Source organism: Carassius gibelio, chromosome B5, assembly GCF_023724105.1.
Source record: "Carassius gibelio isolate Cgi1373 ecotype wild population from Czech Republic chromosome B5, carGib1.2-hapl.c, whole genome shotgun sequence".
Lineage (NCBI taxonomy): Eukaryota > Metazoa > Chordata > Actinopteri > Cypriniformes > Cyprinidae > Carassius > Carassius gibelio.
The window spans coordinates 31,466,213-31,486,552 of NC_068400.1; the positions used below are offsets into that span (position 1 = coordinate 31,466,213).

General features: G+C 36.0%; 1 protein-coding gene across 2 annotated transcripts in view; it reads right to left on the bottom strand.

Moving 5' to 3' along the window:
• LOC127958797 (latent-transforming growth factor beta-binding protein 3) overlaps positions 1-20,340 on the bottom strand; it is a 37,527-nt gene that overhangs the window by 7,740 nt on the left and 9,447 nt on the right. For both annotated transcript variants that reach the window (XM_052557773.1, XM_052557772.1), the window contains exons 2-17: positions 17,691-17,839; positions 11,431-11,545; positions 9,802-9,968; positions 9,584-9,689; positions 8,619-8,705; positions 5,904-6,023; positions 5,655-5,816; positions 4,955-5,068; positions 4,846-4,859; positions 4,618-4,687; positions 4,349-4,435; positions 4,129-4,254; positions 3,511-3,636; positions 1,721-1,849; positions 1,415-1,534; positions 12-134 (exon numbers count right to left, since the gene is read on the bottom strand). In XM_052557773.1, coding sequence (XP_052413733.1) covers positions 12-134; positions 1,415-1,534; positions 1,721-1,849; positions 3,511-3,636; positions 4,129-4,254; positions 4,349-4,435; positions 4,618-4,687; positions 4,846-4,859; positions 4,955-5,068; positions 5,655-5,816; positions 5,904-6,023; positions 8,619-8,705; positions 9,584-9,689; positions 9,802-9,968; positions 11,431-11,545; positions 17,691-17,839 — 1,815 coding nt within the window. The remainder of the gene's footprint in view (positions 1-11; positions 135-1,414; positions 1,535-1,720; positions 1,850-3,510; positions 3,637-4,128; positions 4,255-4,348; positions 4,436-4,617; positions 4,688-4,845; positions 4,860-4,954; positions 5,069-5,654; positions 5,817-5,903; positions 6,024-8,618; positions 8,706-9,583; positions 9,690-9,801; positions 9,969-11,430; positions 11,546-17,690; positions 17,840-20,340) is intronic.

Consider the following 20,340-nt stretch of genomic DNA (forward strand, 5'->3'; position numbering starts at 1 on the left):
GTGCCACTGACCTCTGCAGCCTTTGCTGTCAGTCTCAGGCAGGAAGCCCTCATTGCACAGACATCGATACGATCCTGCCAAGTTCTCACAAAGGCCGTTCTGACAAACACCACGCTTCTGACACTCATTGACATCTTATAGAGAGAGGGAGACAGAGAGACAGACATCTCTTGTAAGATTATGCAATTGTCAACTTTATTTGTCAAAACAGCCCACATTCAACACATTTCCTAAAATCAGAGCTGGGTAGTATCTGATTACATGTAATCTGGATTAAGTAATCAGATTAAAAGTACTTGAAAAGTGCTTAAATGAAGTACTAGTATTTTCATTACATTACATTTTAAAATACTCATAATCAGACTACAGTTACTTTTTATTGATGACATGATTACATATTATTAACACAACAGTCATAAATTAATCATAATGTATTGATTCTCCTGATATTCCTCTTTTCTATCTTTTGAATGCTGTTTTTTAAAATAGTCTACTGCTTGTATATACTCAGAAATTCCAGTTTTGTGGACATTCATACAAAGAAGAGTCACTAGACTGGTGGCTACACTGCATTTGACCACGGGATTTACTTTTTTTTTTTATAGGTTTAAAAAGTTTTTCAACATTGCATCATACTATGACCATGTCCATGTATTACTTATCTTTTTAGCACATTAAAATGCACAGATTCACATTACAATTTTTTTTATGCAATGCATGGATTCCCTAACTTTTTTGTCATCTGAGCCTCTTTCACCTAATATTCCCCTGAGATTTAAAAATAATATTTTAATATTAAAGTAAAACATTTGCATGTTCACATTTCTCTGATGTTGGTTAATGATCACATGACATGTAGGTAGACTTAAAATATTTTTTAAATATCTTTTTTTTATTTTGAGTTTTATTGGGTTTATTTTGATCTTAGTTATTTAAAATGTATTCATTTCATTTTTCAGTTTTATAATTGAATTAATTATTAGCTTTTTGTTGTACTCACAAACCCACTGTAGTTCCTTTATGAGACCCTGTTTGGGAAACCTTTACATAATGTAATGTTTAATGCACTTAATGTGTATTAAACAATATGGTACAAGATTGTACTGCTTATCATCCAGGCTGCATTTATTTGATCAAAAATACAGTAAAAACTGTAATATTGTAAAATATTATTACAAGGAGAATTATAATTACTGAATAGTAGTGTACATGGTTTTTCCATGACCAATATCTACAGAGCAGAATGCCATGCACAAAGTGGAGTGAGAAGATAATTTTTTGGTTTAGTCATGAAATGTCTGGAAGTCTGTGCAAGGAACTGATGGTAGTTGGAATGCCCTTTTTTTAAGAACGTGAGCTAAAATGTTTGTGAGTGGTTACACATGTATATTTGTATGTGTGTAAGTATTCAGACCGTAACACACTCCTCCCTGTGCTTGGTATCCAGGTTGGCAGGGTATGCACTCATAGGATCCAACAGTATTCTCACACTGTTCGTTAGGACAGATACTCGGGTCTGAACATTCATTAATGTCTGCATTTGAGAGACAGCAACAGAACAGACAATGAGACTCTCACAAACATTCACCGACATTTTAAATACACTGCAAATAAAAAACAGAATAAACCAAAAGGATGAACACAAACTGTTTATAGGTGTCTACAATTAACATTAACTAGGTGTTTTGTGTCTTTGCATAGTATGGGTGGGTGTCCTCACCTTCACAGAGAGGTTGTCTGCGTGATTTGCTCCGGAAGCCTGGCAGACACTCACACTTATAGGATCCATGCAAATTAGTGCAATACCCTCCAACTCCACAGATATCATGCTTAGAGCACTCGTTTATATCTGAAAACAATACAATACAATATACAAACAAGTGTTAGCCATCTGTATAGATATGCATACCTTATACAGATGCATCCCATAAATTAAAATGTTGTGGATAAGTTCATTTATTTCAGCAATTCAACTCAAATTGTGAAACTTGCGTATTAAATAAATTCAGTGCACACACACTGATGTAGATTAAGTCTTTGGATCTTTTAATTGTGATGCTTTTGGCTCACATTTAACAAAACCCCACCAATTCACTATATCGACAAATCAGAATACAGTGACATGCTAATCAGCTCAAAACACCTGCAAAAGTTTCCTGAGCCTTCAAAATGGTCTCTCACTTTGGTTTACTAGGCTACACAATCAAGACTGCTGATCTGACAGTTGTCCAGAAGACAATCATTGACACCCTTCACAAGGAGGGTAAGCCACAAACATTCATTGCCAAAGAAGCTGGCTGTTTACAGAGTGCTGTATCCAAGCATGTTAACAGAAAGTTGAGTGGAAGGAAAAAATTCGGAAGAAAACGATGCACAACCAACCGAGCGAAACCGCAGACTTTGGGAGGATTGTCAAACAAAGAGGATTGTCAAACAAAATCTATTCAAGGATTTGAGTGAACTTCACAAAGAATGGATTGAGGCTGGGGTTAAGGCATCAAGAGCCACCACACACAGACGCGTCAATGAACTTGCTGAACCACAGACAATGTCAGAGGCATCTTACCTGGGCTAAGTAGAAGAACTGGACTGTTGCCCAGTACTCCAAAGTCCTCTTTTCATATGAGAGCAAGTTTTGTATTTCATTTGGAAACCAAGGTCCTAAAGTCTGGAGGAAGCTCATAGCCCAAGTTACTTGAAGTTCAGTGTTAAGTTTCCACAGTCTGTGATGATTTGGGTCGCAATGCCATCTGCTGGTGTTGGTCGATTGTGTTTTTTGAAAACCAACATCACTGCACCTGTTTACCAAGAAATTTTGGAGCACTTCATGCTTCCTTCTGCTGACCAGCTTTTTGAAGATGCTGATTTCATTTTCCAGCAGGATTTGGCACCTTCCCACACTGCCAAAATCACCAAAATTTAGTTAAATGACCATGGTGTTGGTGTGTCTAACTGGCCAGCAAACTCACCAGACCCGAACCCCAGAGAGAATCTATGGGCTATTGTCAAGAGGAAGACGAGAAACAAGAGACCAAACAATACAGATGAGCTGAAGGCCACTGTCAAAGAAACCTGGGCTTCCAGACCACCTCAGCAGCGCCACAAACTGATCATCTCCATGCCACGCTGAATTGAGGCAGTAATTAAAGCAAAAGGAGCCTCTACCAACTATTGAGTACATGTACAGTAAGTTAACATACTTTCCAGAAGGCCAACAATTCACAATTTTTTTTTTTTTTTTTTTAATTGGTCTTATGGAGTTTTCTTATTTGTTGAGATATTGAATTGGTGGGTTTTTGTTAAATGTGAGCCAAAATCATCACAATTAAAAGAACCAAAGAGTTCAATTACATCAGTGGGTGTGCATTGAATTTATTTAATATGCGAGTTTCACAATTTGAGTTGAATTACTGAAATAAATTAACTTTTCCGTGACATTATAATTTATTGAGATGCACCTGTATATAGTAGCTGTCCACTGCCTTTGAATAGACAATGCTGGTCACTTACCAATACATCTGCGTTTCCCATGATGCACCACAGGTTTGTATCCACTGTGACAGTTGCATCTGTAGGAACCCACAGTGTTAATGCAGGTGCCTCTACCACATGGCTCAGAGTCACATTCATTTTCATCTACAGAAAGAGTGAAAACATTGTATATATTTTTATGTTATCTTTATCGTGTAATATAGTTGTTTTATATTGTACTTTTATTAAATTATAAATTACAATATACACTACCATTCAAATAAATGATGTTCTTTTGAATTTTCTATTGATTACAGAATCAGTCATTGTTTCTACAAAAATATTAAGCAGCACAACTGTTTATATTTCTGGTAATATAAGAATGCATTTTTCTTGAGCATCAAACCAACATGATTTCTGAAGGATCATTATAAGCAATATAAGCATAAGCATAAGTAATATTACGGTTTTGACTTTATCAAAAAAATGGAACCTTTATGAACATAAGACACTTCTTTTAAAAACTAAAGAAAATCTTACCAACCCCAAACTTTTAAATGGTAGTGTATAATATTTTATGCACTACAAATGCAGGCATTTATTTCAGAGTACATCCATCTGTGATTTCATTGTTTGTACAGTGTGTGTAGTACTCACCCACACAACTCTTTCTCTGTGCATGTGGTCGATATCCAGTGTAACAGTGGCACATAAAACCATTTTGTGTGTTCACACACTCTCCATGGCCGCATATATTCCTGTTCAGCTTGCATTCATCCATTGCTGTGATACCCAAACCCAAAGAAAACTCCATAATAGTAAAAAAAAACCCACTTTTCTTATTAAAATACCAAACAGAACTTTGCACAGAACTCACGTGAGACCTGCGTCTGGGCCTCTTCATGTGAATCACTCTCTGGAGGCACATGGACTATGGGAGGAGTTGTTGGCCTGGCCACAATGACTAAAGTGACAGAAGCAAAAATGAAGAGGTAGTTAGAGGAAAAAGACACATTTCGAAAAGAAAGACATTTTTAAGTGTAATGCAAATAATTAATTCTTTGGATACATTTTGCGTTGTGTGTTGATGGTTGCACTACCATGTGAGCTATGGAGAAACACATAGCTACATTTTCTAAAGTGTACCTGGATGGCGTGGCCCGTGTGTGCTGATTGGTGGGAGCTGCATGGGCGTGGTCGTCTGAATTGGGATTTCCTGTTGGCATGAGAGCAAAATCAATTAAGTGAGCTTTCTACAGCTGATCTCCCATAATTTTTTGATTAAAACTGTGACTTTGAGATTTCTGTCAAAGATGACTTTTGGTTACTGTTCTTCCCTCGATTGGAGGTTTAGGCATAGCACCAGAATCTTACCGGAAGCCTGACCTCTGAAACACAAAGATACAATAAATAATCAGTCAATAAAAAAACAGCAATCGATCTTAAAGAATCTTTATCTCTGAACTGATTCAAATGTCTGTACCAGTGTCAGGATTAATGCGTTCATTACTGGTCAGGAAGGGCTGAATGGACAGAGTGCCATGATAGGTCAGAAAATACATCCCCTTTCCCACTGGACAGATCTTATTAAAGGAAGCTAGAGAGAAAAAGACCAATGATTATTTAGTCAAAGGGTCAAAACCTTCTTTAAAGATACAGACATGTTCACAACAGGATTGGGAAAAATTCTGAATTGAAGAATTGACTCCATTTCAGTTCATAAGCTAGAATTTTTATTTAGTCTGCAAAAAAGAAGTTGAATCAGAATTTGAATGACAAATTACTGGATTGAAATACTAAGAAATTCAGCATAGGTAATTCATTCTGGGAAATTAAGTGTTCTTCCACCTTGGTCCACAAAAGTTTATTTATTAAATACAGAATGATAAAACATAAATGTCTATAGGTAGCTTTTTAAACATCTCTTAAATATTCAAACCTTTAAAGTTCAACACATTTTTCAAAAACCTCCAAACAAGGCTTTTTAAAAACTTTTTGTCAAATTTTAAAGTCATTTTAATTCTACTTTTATACATTCAAATTTGAATTGTAATTCTGCATCCCGTTTCCAACCTTCATATTCAATTCAAATTCAGGAACTGACTTTTTCAACTGAATTTAAAAGGCATTCTCTAATCAATTCTGAATGCTGCACAACCCCCACTCAAAAGGCACACACTCACCTGTCCCATCCTGAGGGCATCTCTCGCAGTTGCTTCCCCATGCTTTACCCACAGTGCAGCAGCAGGTCTCCTTGTTAAGGTGTTTTGGAAAAGCATGCTCACATTTCCCTGCTTCCGTTACCATACGATAACAGAGCCCCTGCTCAACTGTTGCTGTTGATTCTAAAAGAGTAAAAATATCTTTATGATGGTTTGTTGGCCATTCTGTATACAGTGTTATATGCAAGTTTGCGCACATATTTGTCTTACCAACACAGCGTGTCCTTTCTGTTAGTACATAACCAGGTTTGCAGGTGCAGCGGAAACTTCCCTGTGTGTTTAAACATTCTCCATTCTGACACAACCCCTGCATCATACATTCATTTATGTCTAAGGCAGAGAAAGGAAAAAAATGGCCAAGAAAATAGTCATTAATATTTGTAATACATCCTTTAAAAATATGTAAAAAAAAAAAAAAAAAAAAAAAGAAATTCGGTTTATGCTCATGGGTGACATCTAAGATGGTCTAACATTGCCTACAAGGGTGAAAAGCCTATCCTTCAAAGATCTCAAATTCAGTTAAATCAAGGTAAACCAACTGACATTTCATGTCAAACAGAAAGTTCTCAAGTCTCTTCTTGTCAAAGATACAGTTTTAACTGATTTTCACGCTGTCACTGTTTGGGCTGTTAAGTAATTCTATTGCAGGCAGAGATGGCACTCAAGGGTTTTTGAGAAGCAAAAGAAGCAGGAGTTACTGAAGTATTGTACTGTACATTGGTACCTGCAGTTTGTATAGTGCTACACACTAAGTTATCCATGAAAACAAAAAAGGCAGGTTTCTACATTAAGAAGATGATAGGCTCAAGGTCAAAACATTATCAGAGTAAACAGGGTTTAATGTTACCATTAATTTTAAAAATTAATTATATTTTCCTTTGGACCAGAACTTTATATACTGTACAGTGTTCTCATGCATTCAGTCTGGCAGCTAAACTGTGTAGCTCTCTGTTTATCTGGATTATTACACTGAAGCTGAATAATATCTATTTTCATACTACAATGGGTATTTTAATCTGTAACATTCAAGCATAAGCTTGTTTTATTAGATAACACCCAAAACAGTATGCAGTTTATTCATTGGGAAGATCATCATCTGCAGAAATGATGCAATTTAACTGTTGTCTTCATCTTAAATGTATCTTTTGCAATTTGTTTTGATCACATAGCTCACCTTTAATTTCTCCTAAATCTGAGAAATGTTTTAATTTAAGAGGGCACCTACAATAGATCAAAGGTCTGAAGCATCTGCTTGCACTAAAACCTGACAGATGTTGTTAGTCATTTTGCTAGTGTACAGTTTATTCACTTGCCTCGTCCCAACCAAGCACATCCCTCACTGGGATCATAAATGCAGCTTATCGTTGAATTATCTGATACCTTTATGTTCTCTTCTGCTATAATTCTAAATCTGAAACTATGCAAGTCTATATACCACAGTAATCCAAACTGTCTCCTAACTGGCAGGAAGTCCTTGACTTCTGTATTTGGAATGGATATCAGGACTGCTCTACTTTTACTTGCATTTCTAAGATAAAATCCTTTTTAATGCAGCAACTTTACAGGACTAACTGCAGATTTCTGTAGGTGTTTAGGAAATTCTATCACAAGGTTTCTATCATAAAGGGCCCTAGAGGGTCTTTGTGAATAATTCAGCAATGAAACTACTCACATTCTAATTCATTCATTCAGTTCAATGCTCCCAGTCAATCAGATCAACATACTCATTACTGTTTAACTATATTTGTCCATTGACCACAAAACCAGTCTTAAATTTTTTTAATTGACATTGAAATTGAAATTACATCATCTGTGCATATACTAAATGGTTTAAATGATTTTTGCATCTTTCTCAGACAGTTTTAAATGCTTCCACACTGCCGACATATTTGCTGTATTATAAATAGTGTGTGTTAGACATGTGAGGGGTATTCGGTAATGTGATATATCACGGTAATGCACAAAATTGTTATTGTTATTGTTAAAATAGAAAGTTGTAGACTTGTATTTTTTAACAAAGATAAATAACTGTAGCAAATGTAGCTATTGCTCATTGTGAATGTTAATGCAACTATGGTTAACTAATGAGGTCTTATTGTAAAGTGATACCTATGGGTCTATATAGTTCTTTTGCACTTTAATCTGTGTAAAACTTTTATTTTTATATATATTTCTGTATTGCTTTATTGTATTTAAATATTCAGTTATTTTTGTTATAAGAAAAAAATTATTAAACCTGTCAGACTGTATTATGGCCATATACTGTGCAAAAATCATTAGCGATTAATCACAACAGGAAAAGTTGATACCGGAATATCCCTAGTGTGCGCCTTTCACTCTTCGCTGGTTGCTATTTGAATGCGTCATGTCTTTTTGGTACAGTTTATTTTGTCTTTTCGCTTATTAGGCAGAACACCAAAAGAGCTTTTTTTTGGGGCATCCCTAATTTACACTGATAAAGATTTTACAATCTATCCCAAGAGCTGTCAAAACTAAATTAATGTTTTAGCAACAATTACTGTATTCTTTTTTATTTTAATAATAAGATAACTAGATCACATGACTGAGTAGCTTCAAAGTTTTATCTAGTATGACTTTGAATTGAGGTTTCTAAATTTGAACTGAGGCCCAAATGGTAGTTATCAGAAACTCCATCTACTACACATGAGCTTCATCCTCAATAATCTTGTCCAAAAAAAAAAAATCACTGGTCTGGCTATGTAGCAAACAGTAGTATAAACAGTTTTTTCTGCCTGTGGCTGTATGTAATATTTGCCCTAAACCACATGACAGAAAATGTTTTGGCAGCTATCTTGTTCCTGTTAATTTAATGCTCATGCATGTGTACATTTTATGACAACAAACATAACTACAATTTGTAAAACCTATACAACACACACAATCTAACATGTACACACACATTACCTTGGCAGTGAGTGCTGTTAAGTCTCTTGTATCCCTGAGGGCACGTGGAGCCAAAGTCCTCTACTATAGTCTGGTGTTTCCCAGCATCTGAATGAGAGAAATTCAGACAAATTACTAATCAGTTCTTCTAGAAAAAGCATCTGTACTAGCTGCTTTGGTTGTTTGACTAAGCCAGCACATGAAACTATGAAACATCACACCAATGAAGGGGATGTATATCAAAGCTAAATAAAAATGAAAGCGGTGGAACACGTTGAGAAAATTGATGAAAGAAGTTTCTGTGAGGGGATGTAAGTCCAAGAGAAACTGGTAGCATGGTGTGCTGTGTGTGATGTGCTTCACTTCTGTGTGTGGCAGAAAGTGAGAAAAGGGCCGCAGTGGGAACATTTCTCTGAAGCTGATATTTTCTCTTCTGTATAAGAACATGCGAGAACAGAGACAGAGAGGCTTTCCAGAAAGGCTTTTGCCAAAGCCAACATTTTTTCATCCTTTTTTCCAGCCTTCACTTTTGTCTCCTTTTACTGCAAAGGGTGTGTCATTGGAAAATATGGTGATGTAGCTGAGGCACGGAGACATTCACACACACTCGAACGCAAACACATACACAGACACATACACTCACACACAGAAGCGTTCACCAGGCCAGGATCACCGTCTGACTGAGCTCTGAGACATCAAATGAGTTACAGAGAGAAAACAGGAGTGGAAAAAAAGCATTTTTCTTCTAGTCCATATTAAAACTTGACTCCAAGACTGCAATGACACATTCCCACCTGTCAAGTTATGACAGTGTGAATTTATAAGGAAAAAAAGAGTCGAGTGAGATGATCTGTTATTTTTAAAGAATTAGTAATGAGAAGGTGTTGTTTTTGGCAGGACAGACACTTTGAACACTTTGACAGAAACAGTCAAATGCAACTCCCAAAGAAAAGTTAAATTTGATAACAGAAATTATTTTAACTTACAAGGTAGTAATGGGCATTTGTAACATTTATTTTGGCCCCAGGAATTACCCACACTGCCACAGCAGTCTTCCTGATTCGTCAAACCAGGGAGAGGGTTACTACTACACTGTAAAAAAAAATAAGAAGTGATAATTAGAGTGTAGTTAAATTTATATTAAATAAGAAATTCATAGGCAAATCAGATTTTGTGTATCATCTCATATACTTCTGTCACTCACAGCCTGTTTGGGTGTGGTTTCCTGGAAGCACCTCCCCTTTGGCTTGTGCGTATGTGGAGGGAGGCGGGCCACAGTCTTGGTACTGTGAGGCTTGTTCTCTGATTGGTCGAGAGGATGAATGACAACTGAAGTGTCTGGCGTGTGAACAACACGAACATTGACCTGCACTGGAAACATAGAGTCCAAAAAGAAGGAAATACACAGTTAATTCTAAATATCTTTTCAATAACAATGAGGTTTAGAAGCATTAAGCATGAATATACAATTTGATATCACAAATTATGAAAGAATATTGAATAAGATTTTATTTTTATTTAGTTTTAAATGATTTTTAAATGATAAAAATGTTTTTTTTTATTAGGGGTGTGATGAGACACTTATCCCACGAGACGAGATGAGACACGAGACTGGGTTCACGAGAACGAGACAAGATTTTTTTTACTTTTTTTTAAAGAAATCCTCAATTATGAAAAATATAGGGGAAAATAGTATTTTATTCAACTGAAAAACACAAAATGCAAACAAAAACGTCGGTGCATTTTGAAATCAACTTGTGCTTTGTGAAATTAAACATATATTTGAATAATTTTTATGCAGTAATAAAAAACATGTAAACACTGCAGAAGGTTTTGCCACAAACTCAACTGACAGGCAAGTAATTGCACAAAAATGATAAATAGTAAATAAAAATAAATAATAAACAACACAAATATCCATTTAAAGTGGAAGAGAAGCAGTCAGTCAACCTTATTATATATAATTAACACAATTAATGTATCCATTTAAAAGCATTAAGCAGTGGTTCCCAAACTGGGGGACGCAGCAAGGCTGAGGCATATAGGTCCATATGAAATCCATTTAATTTTTTTCCTAAATTTAGTTGTATTTTTTCAAAATTCAGTTTTTTTCTGTTTTAATTGTTTTGTATTGCTTCTTTTCAGTTTAAATTTTTTCTCAGTTCCTTTTTAATAGTTGAATTAAATTTTATTTAATTAAAAAGCATGTCTAATTAATGAAAATCATGAAACGTATACATTTTCACATCAATGTATTAAAAGTTTAATAAATAAATAAATGTCTATGGCCTTATGAAATTTTATATTTTTTCTCATTATATATATATATATTTTTTTTTATTGTTTACCAAATTTTGTATTTTAGCATGTATAATTATTTGAATGTATAAGCAACTTATGCATTTTTTCCCCTCAGAAATTCTACATTTTTCTGTTTACCAGATGAAGACATAAAACAATAATTTAATTTATCATTTATCTTTTAATTAATGAAAATTAAGCATTCTTCAACAGAGACACGCAGACCATGCAGGATTCATTTTAAATCAACTTTTGTATTCATATATATACATATATACACATTTACTATACAATAACAACACTATAAAAAACTTTTATATTGACCTAGATGACTTATGATAATGTTTTGAACCCCATCATCCCAGACTGAACTATAGACACACAGAATGTTATAAAATGTGCTTTAGTTACTCTTTTGATAACTATTCTGCATGGAAAGATTCTCACATCAGTTTTTCATGTGTACACATGTATGTGAATGAGACAACATTTCCGTCAGATTAAAAGTGAAAATTTCCTGTATGCCCATTACCTTCAGAAGAGTGATGTCCAGTGCCTTGCAGAGTGATCACAGAGTGTGTCTGTGTCATCTGCTGCCGCCCACCTGTTCCACCTGCTTCTGACAGACTCTTGGACTCAGGCATCACCTGGGGAGATATTTTCAGTTTACTGTTAAAGGGGTCATATGATCCGATTAAAATTTTTCCTTTCTCTTTTGGAGTGTTAAAAGCTGTTTGTGAATAAATAAGATCCCTAAAGTTGCAAATACTAAAGACTCGTCCACGCCCTCCTAAAACAACTCGTTTAAACACGCCCCCACATGTCTATGTCACAAGATTTGCAAAACACCAAAATGTTCACGCAAAGAAAGAAGGCGTAACTTTTATTCTTACTGTAGTATTGTTGCCACCGCCACCAATATGTGGAGATGCTGTGTGTTTCGTTGTGAAAGCAAAACTACTTTGTTTGGGCTTCCAAAAGAGGACACAACTAGAAATCAGTGCTTAAATTGAATTTACAACACTGTTCCAGAACAGTTCAACCCAAATATTCAGATGTGTGCAACGCATTTTACATTTCTTGTTTTTAAGTTTGTCATTTCTCCGGTCACAAATACAGACATGTTTTTTTTGTTTATGCTGTGGGATGCAACACAACACGTAAAAAGACAGTATTAGTCATTACAATTTGTAATTATGTCGCCACTGGATGCAACAAATGTCTCATTTGTAATGGGTCTTATTGTTTTTCACTCATCGCGCCGGGACACAGCATGATAGTTTGTTAATGGGTGTAACATTTCCGTCACACTCTTGAGGTATTCAGCCAATCACAAAGCACTGGATAGCTGGCCAATCAGAGCACACTTTCGCTTTTTTAGAATGATAAACTTCGTAAAAATCGGCCGTTTCAGAAAGGCGGGGCATAGAGGAACAATAATAATGTACATTATATGGAAAATAATGTGTTTTTTTGTTTTTTTTTTTACTTAAACCACATAAACACATTTCATTACACCAAATACACAAAATAGTCCTCTTTTTTTTAGCAACGCCATATTACCCCTTTAATAAAAAAAAAAAAAATAAGGACAAAACCCTCAAGAGACATGAGACACATTCGGTATTCACCTTATTTTGCAGCGCGGAAGTAAAAACAATGGCGTACTTCCTTAAAATGTATTAAACTTCCGTTTCGCTAGCCAGCAGGTAAGGAACATAAGGAGTGATGTGGTGGGAGCACACAAAGAACACTTTTAAATACCGTGATGGTATATATTTACCACACCTATGGTGTATAACACAGTGGAAAGATGAATCAAGAAGTGGCCTGCCATAACTTGAGGACATTTTTAATTGTTTCGTTTTGCCACTTGGAGTAGACAGGTCTTCGATGCAGAATTATAAAAGCCCTTATGCATATCAGTACCTGCACAGCGGAAAAGTCAGTTGAGTACTGGTACATGATACTGAAAGCAAATTCGTGTTTTTTAAAGCAGGCGTACAGTACTGTTTTGTGAATGCACTGAATATTTAGGTAACTGGTAAATGACTGTCTCCTTTTTCTCTTTCATCAGTGGAAGCACTTGTTGATAGTTTTAAAGTAGTAATGAAATATTTTTGGTCCTTATCCGTAAACTGATTACTATACAGAGCAGAATTAGGGCTGATTAATTTTAATCCAGTAGGAGATACATTTGGCTTACTACACCCTGGGACATATCGAAGTGTCCAGCAAGATTTCCTTGAAGTAAATTCAACTTCAGCTTCATCATGGTCATCAGAATTTGATCCATTATGTGCATCTTAAAATTTGAAATGTAGAACTGATATTTAGAATAGATATTTAAATAGATATTTAACATGTTTTTTAACAAGACACTAATGGGGAAACCAGTGTACAATAAAAAGCTAGTGTCATTCTTGAGAATGGCAAGGGCTAAGGGATCTTCACTGTGGACCTGTGTTGCCTTGTGTAACATTATTTTATCCCCCAAGGCATAAGTGGGGTCTTTCAGTGCCTGGACCTCCCACTGAATGTATACATTTCTTTGTTCTACTGAACACAAAGAAGAATATTTGGAATAATCTTTATATACAAACTATTCTTGGGTCCAGTTCACTTCCATACTATTATTTTGTAATACTATGGATGTGAATGGGACCCAAGATTTGCTTGGTTACAAACATTCTTCGAAATATCGTCCTTTGTGCTCAGCAACATAAAGAAATAACACAGCTTTGAAACAACTCGAGAGTAAGTAAATGACAGAATTTTAATTAGCTATCCCTCTAATATGCATTTTTTTGTTACAGATTTCTAGTGTTATCAACAACTTCAGCTTAGCACTAAATATTATTCATGCCAATAGGAGTGTCATCAATAAAAAAATAGTATAAACGATGTCTTTTGACAGAGCACATATCTTAACAAGATGGTGTAACATACCTGTTTGTGGATATATCCTGATGAGACTTTGCCTCGGAGTCTTCACTAGAGCATCGTTTCTCTGGGAGTGGATTATTTTCTGGCCTAGTGGTTAGAGAGTTTGAATCCTAACCCTAAGGTTGTGAGTTTGAGTCTCGGGCTGGCAATACCACGACTGATGTGCCCTTGAGCAATGCACTGATCACCCAACTGCTCCCCAGGCGCCGCAGCATAAATGGCTGCCTACTGCTTTTGGTGTGTGTTTACGGTGTGTGTGTGTGCTCACTGCTGTGTGTGTGCACTTTGGATGGGTTAATGCAGAGCATGAATTCTGAGTATGGGTCACCATACTTAGCTGTATGTCATGTCACTTTTAAATGTTGGTGGTTTCTTTAAGTTTAAGGCTTTTAACCAAAGCAGACAAGCTTCTTCTACCTTCGGAGTGGTGTGCAGATCATACTGTGGCCGACATTCACATTCAGGTCTGGTGCGTGGATTATGGTCAAAACAAATGTCTTGCGGGTATTTTTTATGCTTGATTCAGCTTGATGTATGACACCCCCTAACTACACATAGTACGTCAGTCTTTCTGTGGTCCATATTAAAGTAAACTAGCCTGTAAAATCTACACAGTGAACGCAAAACTAAGGAATCACAATACAACTACTATTAGCGGAAGCGCTTTACCGGAAATCTGACACAGTGTAGTTTAATTCATTTTGGCCGATAGCCGATGCCAATAATGATATAATAATGATATAATATAATGATATACAATAATGATTATGGCAGGCCACTTCTTGATTCATCTTTCTACTGTGTTATACACCACAGGTGTGGTAAATATATACCATCACAGTATTTAAAAGTGTTCTCTTCCTTTCACATCGCTCCTTATGTTCCTTACCTACTGGATAGCCAATGCCGATGCCAATAATGATATATTTTGGTTAGTTTTTAACAAAAATGTATTTGTTAGAATTAGATAAACAATCAAGTTCTTTTATAATGACAGTACATTGAAAACTTTGAAAATAATTATAAATCAACTACATATATAGTATATATCAATCGCTGCATGTTTTCCCGAAAGATGCAGTTGTAACCTTAAAATATTATTTTAAGATTTAAATGGGGGGGGGGTGAAATGCTATTTCATGCATACTGAGTTTTTTACACTGTTAAAGAGTTGGATTCCCATGCTAAACATGGACAAAGTTTAAAAAATTAAGTTGTACGTTTGAAGGAGTATTTCTGTTCCAAAAATATTCCGGTTTGTCACAAGTTTCGGAAAGTTTTTTTCGAGTATGGCTCTGTGTGACGTTAGATGGAGCGGAATTTCCTTATATGGGTCCTAAGGCACTTCTGCCGGAAGAGCGCGCGCTCCCGTATAGCGAGGCTGAGAGCAAAATGTCACAAAAGAAGTGTATTTTTGGTTGCCAGGGCAAGACAACCCTGCACAGATAACCAAAAAAAAAAACAGCATTAAGGGACCAGTGGATGGAGTTTATTTTTACAGAGCATCAACGGAGTTATGCAAATGTTTGTGTTTGTTCCCTGCATTTCAAAGATGCTTGTTTTACAAAAAAGGCCCAGTTTGACGCCGGATTTGCACATCGTTTATTTCTTAAGGATAATGCAGTCCCAACGAAAAAGGGTCACGATCGTGTGTTGGAACCGCATGCGGTGAGTAAACCTGCTTCAAATATCTCTGTGTTGTTAACTTAGCTATCGGCGCGTAAGCACATCAAGTAAACAACATGCGATGTTGTCATCAAACTGCACTTTCCACATGTACAGCTTAAAAAAAAAAAAAAAAAAAGACGACAAAGTGGAACATTATCCAAAACCGCTAAGCAAAGATATACAGTTTCAGTACATACCACATAGAGACGTAGTTGCTGCTGCTGCTCTTTTTAAATTTCAGCCTCTGGATCTGATTCTGGATCATAAATATACGCTGAATCTGACTGTTAGCCATGGTTTGTTTTGGTTGGTTTTGTCCTCACCTAATGTCACAGCTTCCAGACGCTCTCAATGCAAAAGCCTACTGGCGCTCGTGATTCTTTAGCTCCGCCCACACGCCACGCCTCCAGCCGGTCGTGTTTTTTCGGGAAAAATCGGTACAGACTATCTTTCTCTTATGAATATAATAAAACTAAATACTTTTTGGTGTTATGAAGGATGCAGTACTACTCTATAGGTACTCTATAGGAATTGTAAAAATTAAAAAAAAAAAAAAAAAAAAAACACTCCGAGCAGAATCTATATTTTAATGTTTCTGTTCCTGTGTTCCTCTGATATTATTACCGTTCTGAAACTGGTTTGGGTAGAAGAAATACCGGTTAATAACGTTATTTTTAATTTTCTTTGTCTATAATTTGCCTAATAATAACAATAATAAAGTACAGTGTTTTCTTTTCGCAGAATGAAAAGGCAAAAAGAGAGTAACAGCCAACTTCTTTTCTAGATTTTGGCAAAAAGTATACAGGCTACTAAAGAAACAAACAAACAAACAAACAAGTCTGAGAAACTCTTTAAAGACATTAAAGTATTTTTAAGATATTTAATAAAGTTTGCTGCATTGTTAAAAATAAAGATAAAAAAAAAGTCAAACAATACTTGTATAAGATTGCGTTTTGAGAGTGACAAAAAAACATAAGTCTCACGTCGCATTTTATTAACCCTATTACTTTCCGAAATAATGAAGACTAAAATTTGAGGTAAAAACTGTTAGCCTCAATGTCTATATTCCTTTTTTATGTAATCCTTTGGTTTTTCTGTTCTCTCCATTCACAGAAGCGCTGCAGGTGCATGTGATCTGTTGAATTCATCTCATACTATCCTCAGATAAACTCTACGGGTGGTTCATTGCCATTGCGACTTACCTATGATGAGTTCACAGCTGAGCGGACATTTTACTCGTTGGCTTCAGCGTCACATTTGCATATGACGTACTACTGGAATTCGTGATTGGTTGACAGCAAATTTCAAATATTAAATGGAACGATAAAATAACGCTATTAACTGGTTAATGGCCATTTCAAATTTTCGATTTTGGAACTATAAAATTTTATTTCGTTTCTGGTTCTGTTCCTGCCAAAATTTTGTTTGTTTCTGGTTTTTGTTCCATGAACTGATTCAGAGCCCTGGTAAAAATTCTGAAAATCTTTTAGAGCTCATAATTGGTTTAAAAATGTTATTAATTTAGTTTCATGTTTTTAAATTTTTTTTTGTGATGTGTAAGCTATAGCTTCTGACCTTTAACTCAAAACACACTCGTGATTTTATGAGATTACTATTACTTTATGAGATACTGCTTTATTTATTCAGAAACACAAGGTTTTTACTTCATTTTGTAACAAATAGGCAAACAGCCCCCCCCCCCCCCATGTAAATAAAATGCCTTACCAGATAGACGCTGCATGCTCTAGGGACTTCTGACTCTGTCACACAAACCGAGTGCATCAACTTGCATTGTACGTGCATTCTCAAAATAAATGCAGGGATCCAAAACAGTGAATCTAATTCTCGCAAAAGTTTGCTTCAAGAATGACCACACTGCTTTTGTGATCTAATTGCTAGCACACCCTGAAGCTCGTGTGAGTTAATACTCTTATCGGCAAGACATATCTGCATATTTTTTTCATATCTGGCCAATGCCGATATTTGCCTTTTTAAGACATTATTGACTGATTCTGATATCGGCCCGATAATATTGTGCATCCCTAATTCAGTATATTCTTTCTATCACAACTGGTTTTGCACCATCAGTATGTCTGTTCATAATCAAGAAGACAACTGGAAAAAAGGGTGCATTTAAAATTAAATCAGTGGAAAACACAGTGTGAAGGAGACAGTCACCTGTACATTGTAGACAGGCTGCTTGTTGCCTCGAGAAGCTTGAGTCCGAAGTGGGAATTGGCAGAGACGTCCAGTGAAGCCTGGTGGACAGAGACAATGTGTGCGGGTACTGCATACTCCTCCATTCATACAGGTGAGAGGACACACCACTGCAAACAAAGACAGATTACAGACTAGACACACCAGCTTTGCCAACATTTAGATATTAATAATCATTATAATATATCATACAGTTTATATATATCTAGAATAGCTAGTTTAATTAATTATATAATGTACATCAAACATACATTTTTACATATATAGAGAGCATTAATACATTAATGACAATCACATCATCCCCTGAGATTAAACATACTAATTATTATTTATTTTTCACTGTCACAAAAGCACAAGGCCTGGTTTAAACAGATTCAGAGTATCTACTTTATATTGTGGCATGTCAGACTGTGGTCTGGTTAGAGCGCTCTTATGTGGGATGAAGTATCAAGCCAGGCTTAACCAGATTATTCTGGAACACTGGCATCATTATTTAATACCAACTCACGGTGGTTTCAGAGAGACAAATCCAGTGTCTTTCTGTTTTTGTGTTCTACTTGCTCTGTGAAGAGCTACTCTATAAATTATTCAAGAGTATATTTGGTGACACCTGAATGAAAGGTTTTAGACTAGTTTTAGACTTACTGTAATACGGAAGAACATGTTGTCAGGAACACAATTTACAAACAAACATAAAAGTAAACAATTTTAGAAAAAAAAGCCAACACCCATGAAGTTAATGCTGCACCGCAAAGATCTTGACAGCAGATGTCCAAAACAATACCGAAATTCCAGACTGGACAACCAGAGGACATTTTGAAGAGCCCAAAGGCATATGATCAGGCTGGCAGTAGCAAACTGTGGCTCGCCTGTAGCTTGATGAGGACAACACACGGAAACAATTACAGCTGGCCGGACTCTGTCTGCGTTCGTATGATTACCACCCACACACGCTCGCACTGATTAAAGCTTCCACACCACCAGCCTTCTTACTTTACATAAAAATAGGATGACTTTATATAAATGTGCTTATGACAGAGAGGGAAACAGTTAAAGCAAAACCAAGCAAATACAGACACAAACAAACAGTTCGAGCAAAAACAAAAACAAACGGCCACATGAGTAGAACATGAAAAGTAAAAAGGTTTTTTTTCTCACTTTATTGCTTTCTTCCTACCTTTCTAAATGTCCAGTAATCATAGCAGAGACACACTGAATGTAAAGTGCCATTGTGTCAGTGAGTGCATGTGTACCGTGGAGCTTTAATGCCTATGTGGGTGTGTAGGGTCTATATATGGCTGTGAGTGATTTTTTTTTTTTGTGTGTGTGGAAGGTTTTGTTTTTGCCTGTGAAGTGCAGACATATTCATAACCGTGTGTAGATTTGTGTGTGTGAAGCTGTCTCTGTGTGGGTGGGGGGAATGCCTCAGTGTGTCTGTGCTTGCTGAGTTAATTGCAGTACTCCAGACAGACAGAGGTTTCAAAAATACAGCTTTAGACTTCACTACAGCCCTAACTCAGACGCATACATGTGACTTTTCCCAGCAGCGTTTAGTTCACAGGGAATGTGGTGATTTTGTAGTATATCTTGCTCTCTTACCAAAATTTTTGTTTGATTGTCTAAATCTGCTTCGACTAGCTTTCTTTTGCTTATAAAATATTTTCTTTAATCTCAGAAAGTCCAGAACACTGACTAAAACTCTAGAAATATTATAACACACCGTGTGCTTCTTATGTCTGAGCTAAAGAGCAAGTTAATGGATTTAACAGACCCAATATGTGTGTGTATGTGTGTGTGTGTTACTGGGTGGGGTGTATATGAAAGGACAGACTGTGTGATGATTTTCTGCGGGTTAGTTGGGGGGTGTCTGCTGTGCTCATCTAATCCACTGCTTGTCTGAAAATCACCATGTATTTACAGTAAGAAGCTGAAAGCTTCATATCAGCTTTCTCACACTTCAGTATAAAAAGCAGGCAGCTGAATCCATAAACCTGCCACAGCAGTGGATAAATCAGCAGGGTTCAAATCAGGTCCTTGAACGGCTTTAATCTGAGACACAGAAGGAAAATAAATAACCTTTTACAGATTGTGTTCTTAAAATGTCTTTGCTCACCAGTTAAATATTTAAAATATTTTTATTTTTGTTCTGGCCACCATACTAATTCATTCTAGTTGATGTAATGTAATATATTGTGGGGGTAGGTCATACTATACTCAATTTAATCACTTAAGAGTGAGCAACCTTAGCCTCAGTCAAATGCCAGCTAAAAGCTCATTTAAAAAAGCACCCTGAGCCAAGACAAAATTACATATGAGATGTCTTTAATATGTCATCGCTTGCAGCCAGCCATTTGATTAGAGAGCAAACTAAGAGTTATGCTTTAAATTTCTCACTGAGGAAAAATAAACAAGTATCTTGTCCTCTCCTTCTCAATAATAACTCAGATTTAATAATAATTCAGACTATGCTCAAATGTACCAAGATACCAAAGTCTGCCATCAAGTCTGAAGTTTCATTAAGAACAATCTTAACAGATTCTGAATTAATGTAAATGATTCATACCTTAGTCTCATGATTTGAGATATTAAAGAGCAATGTCTTAGCAATAAA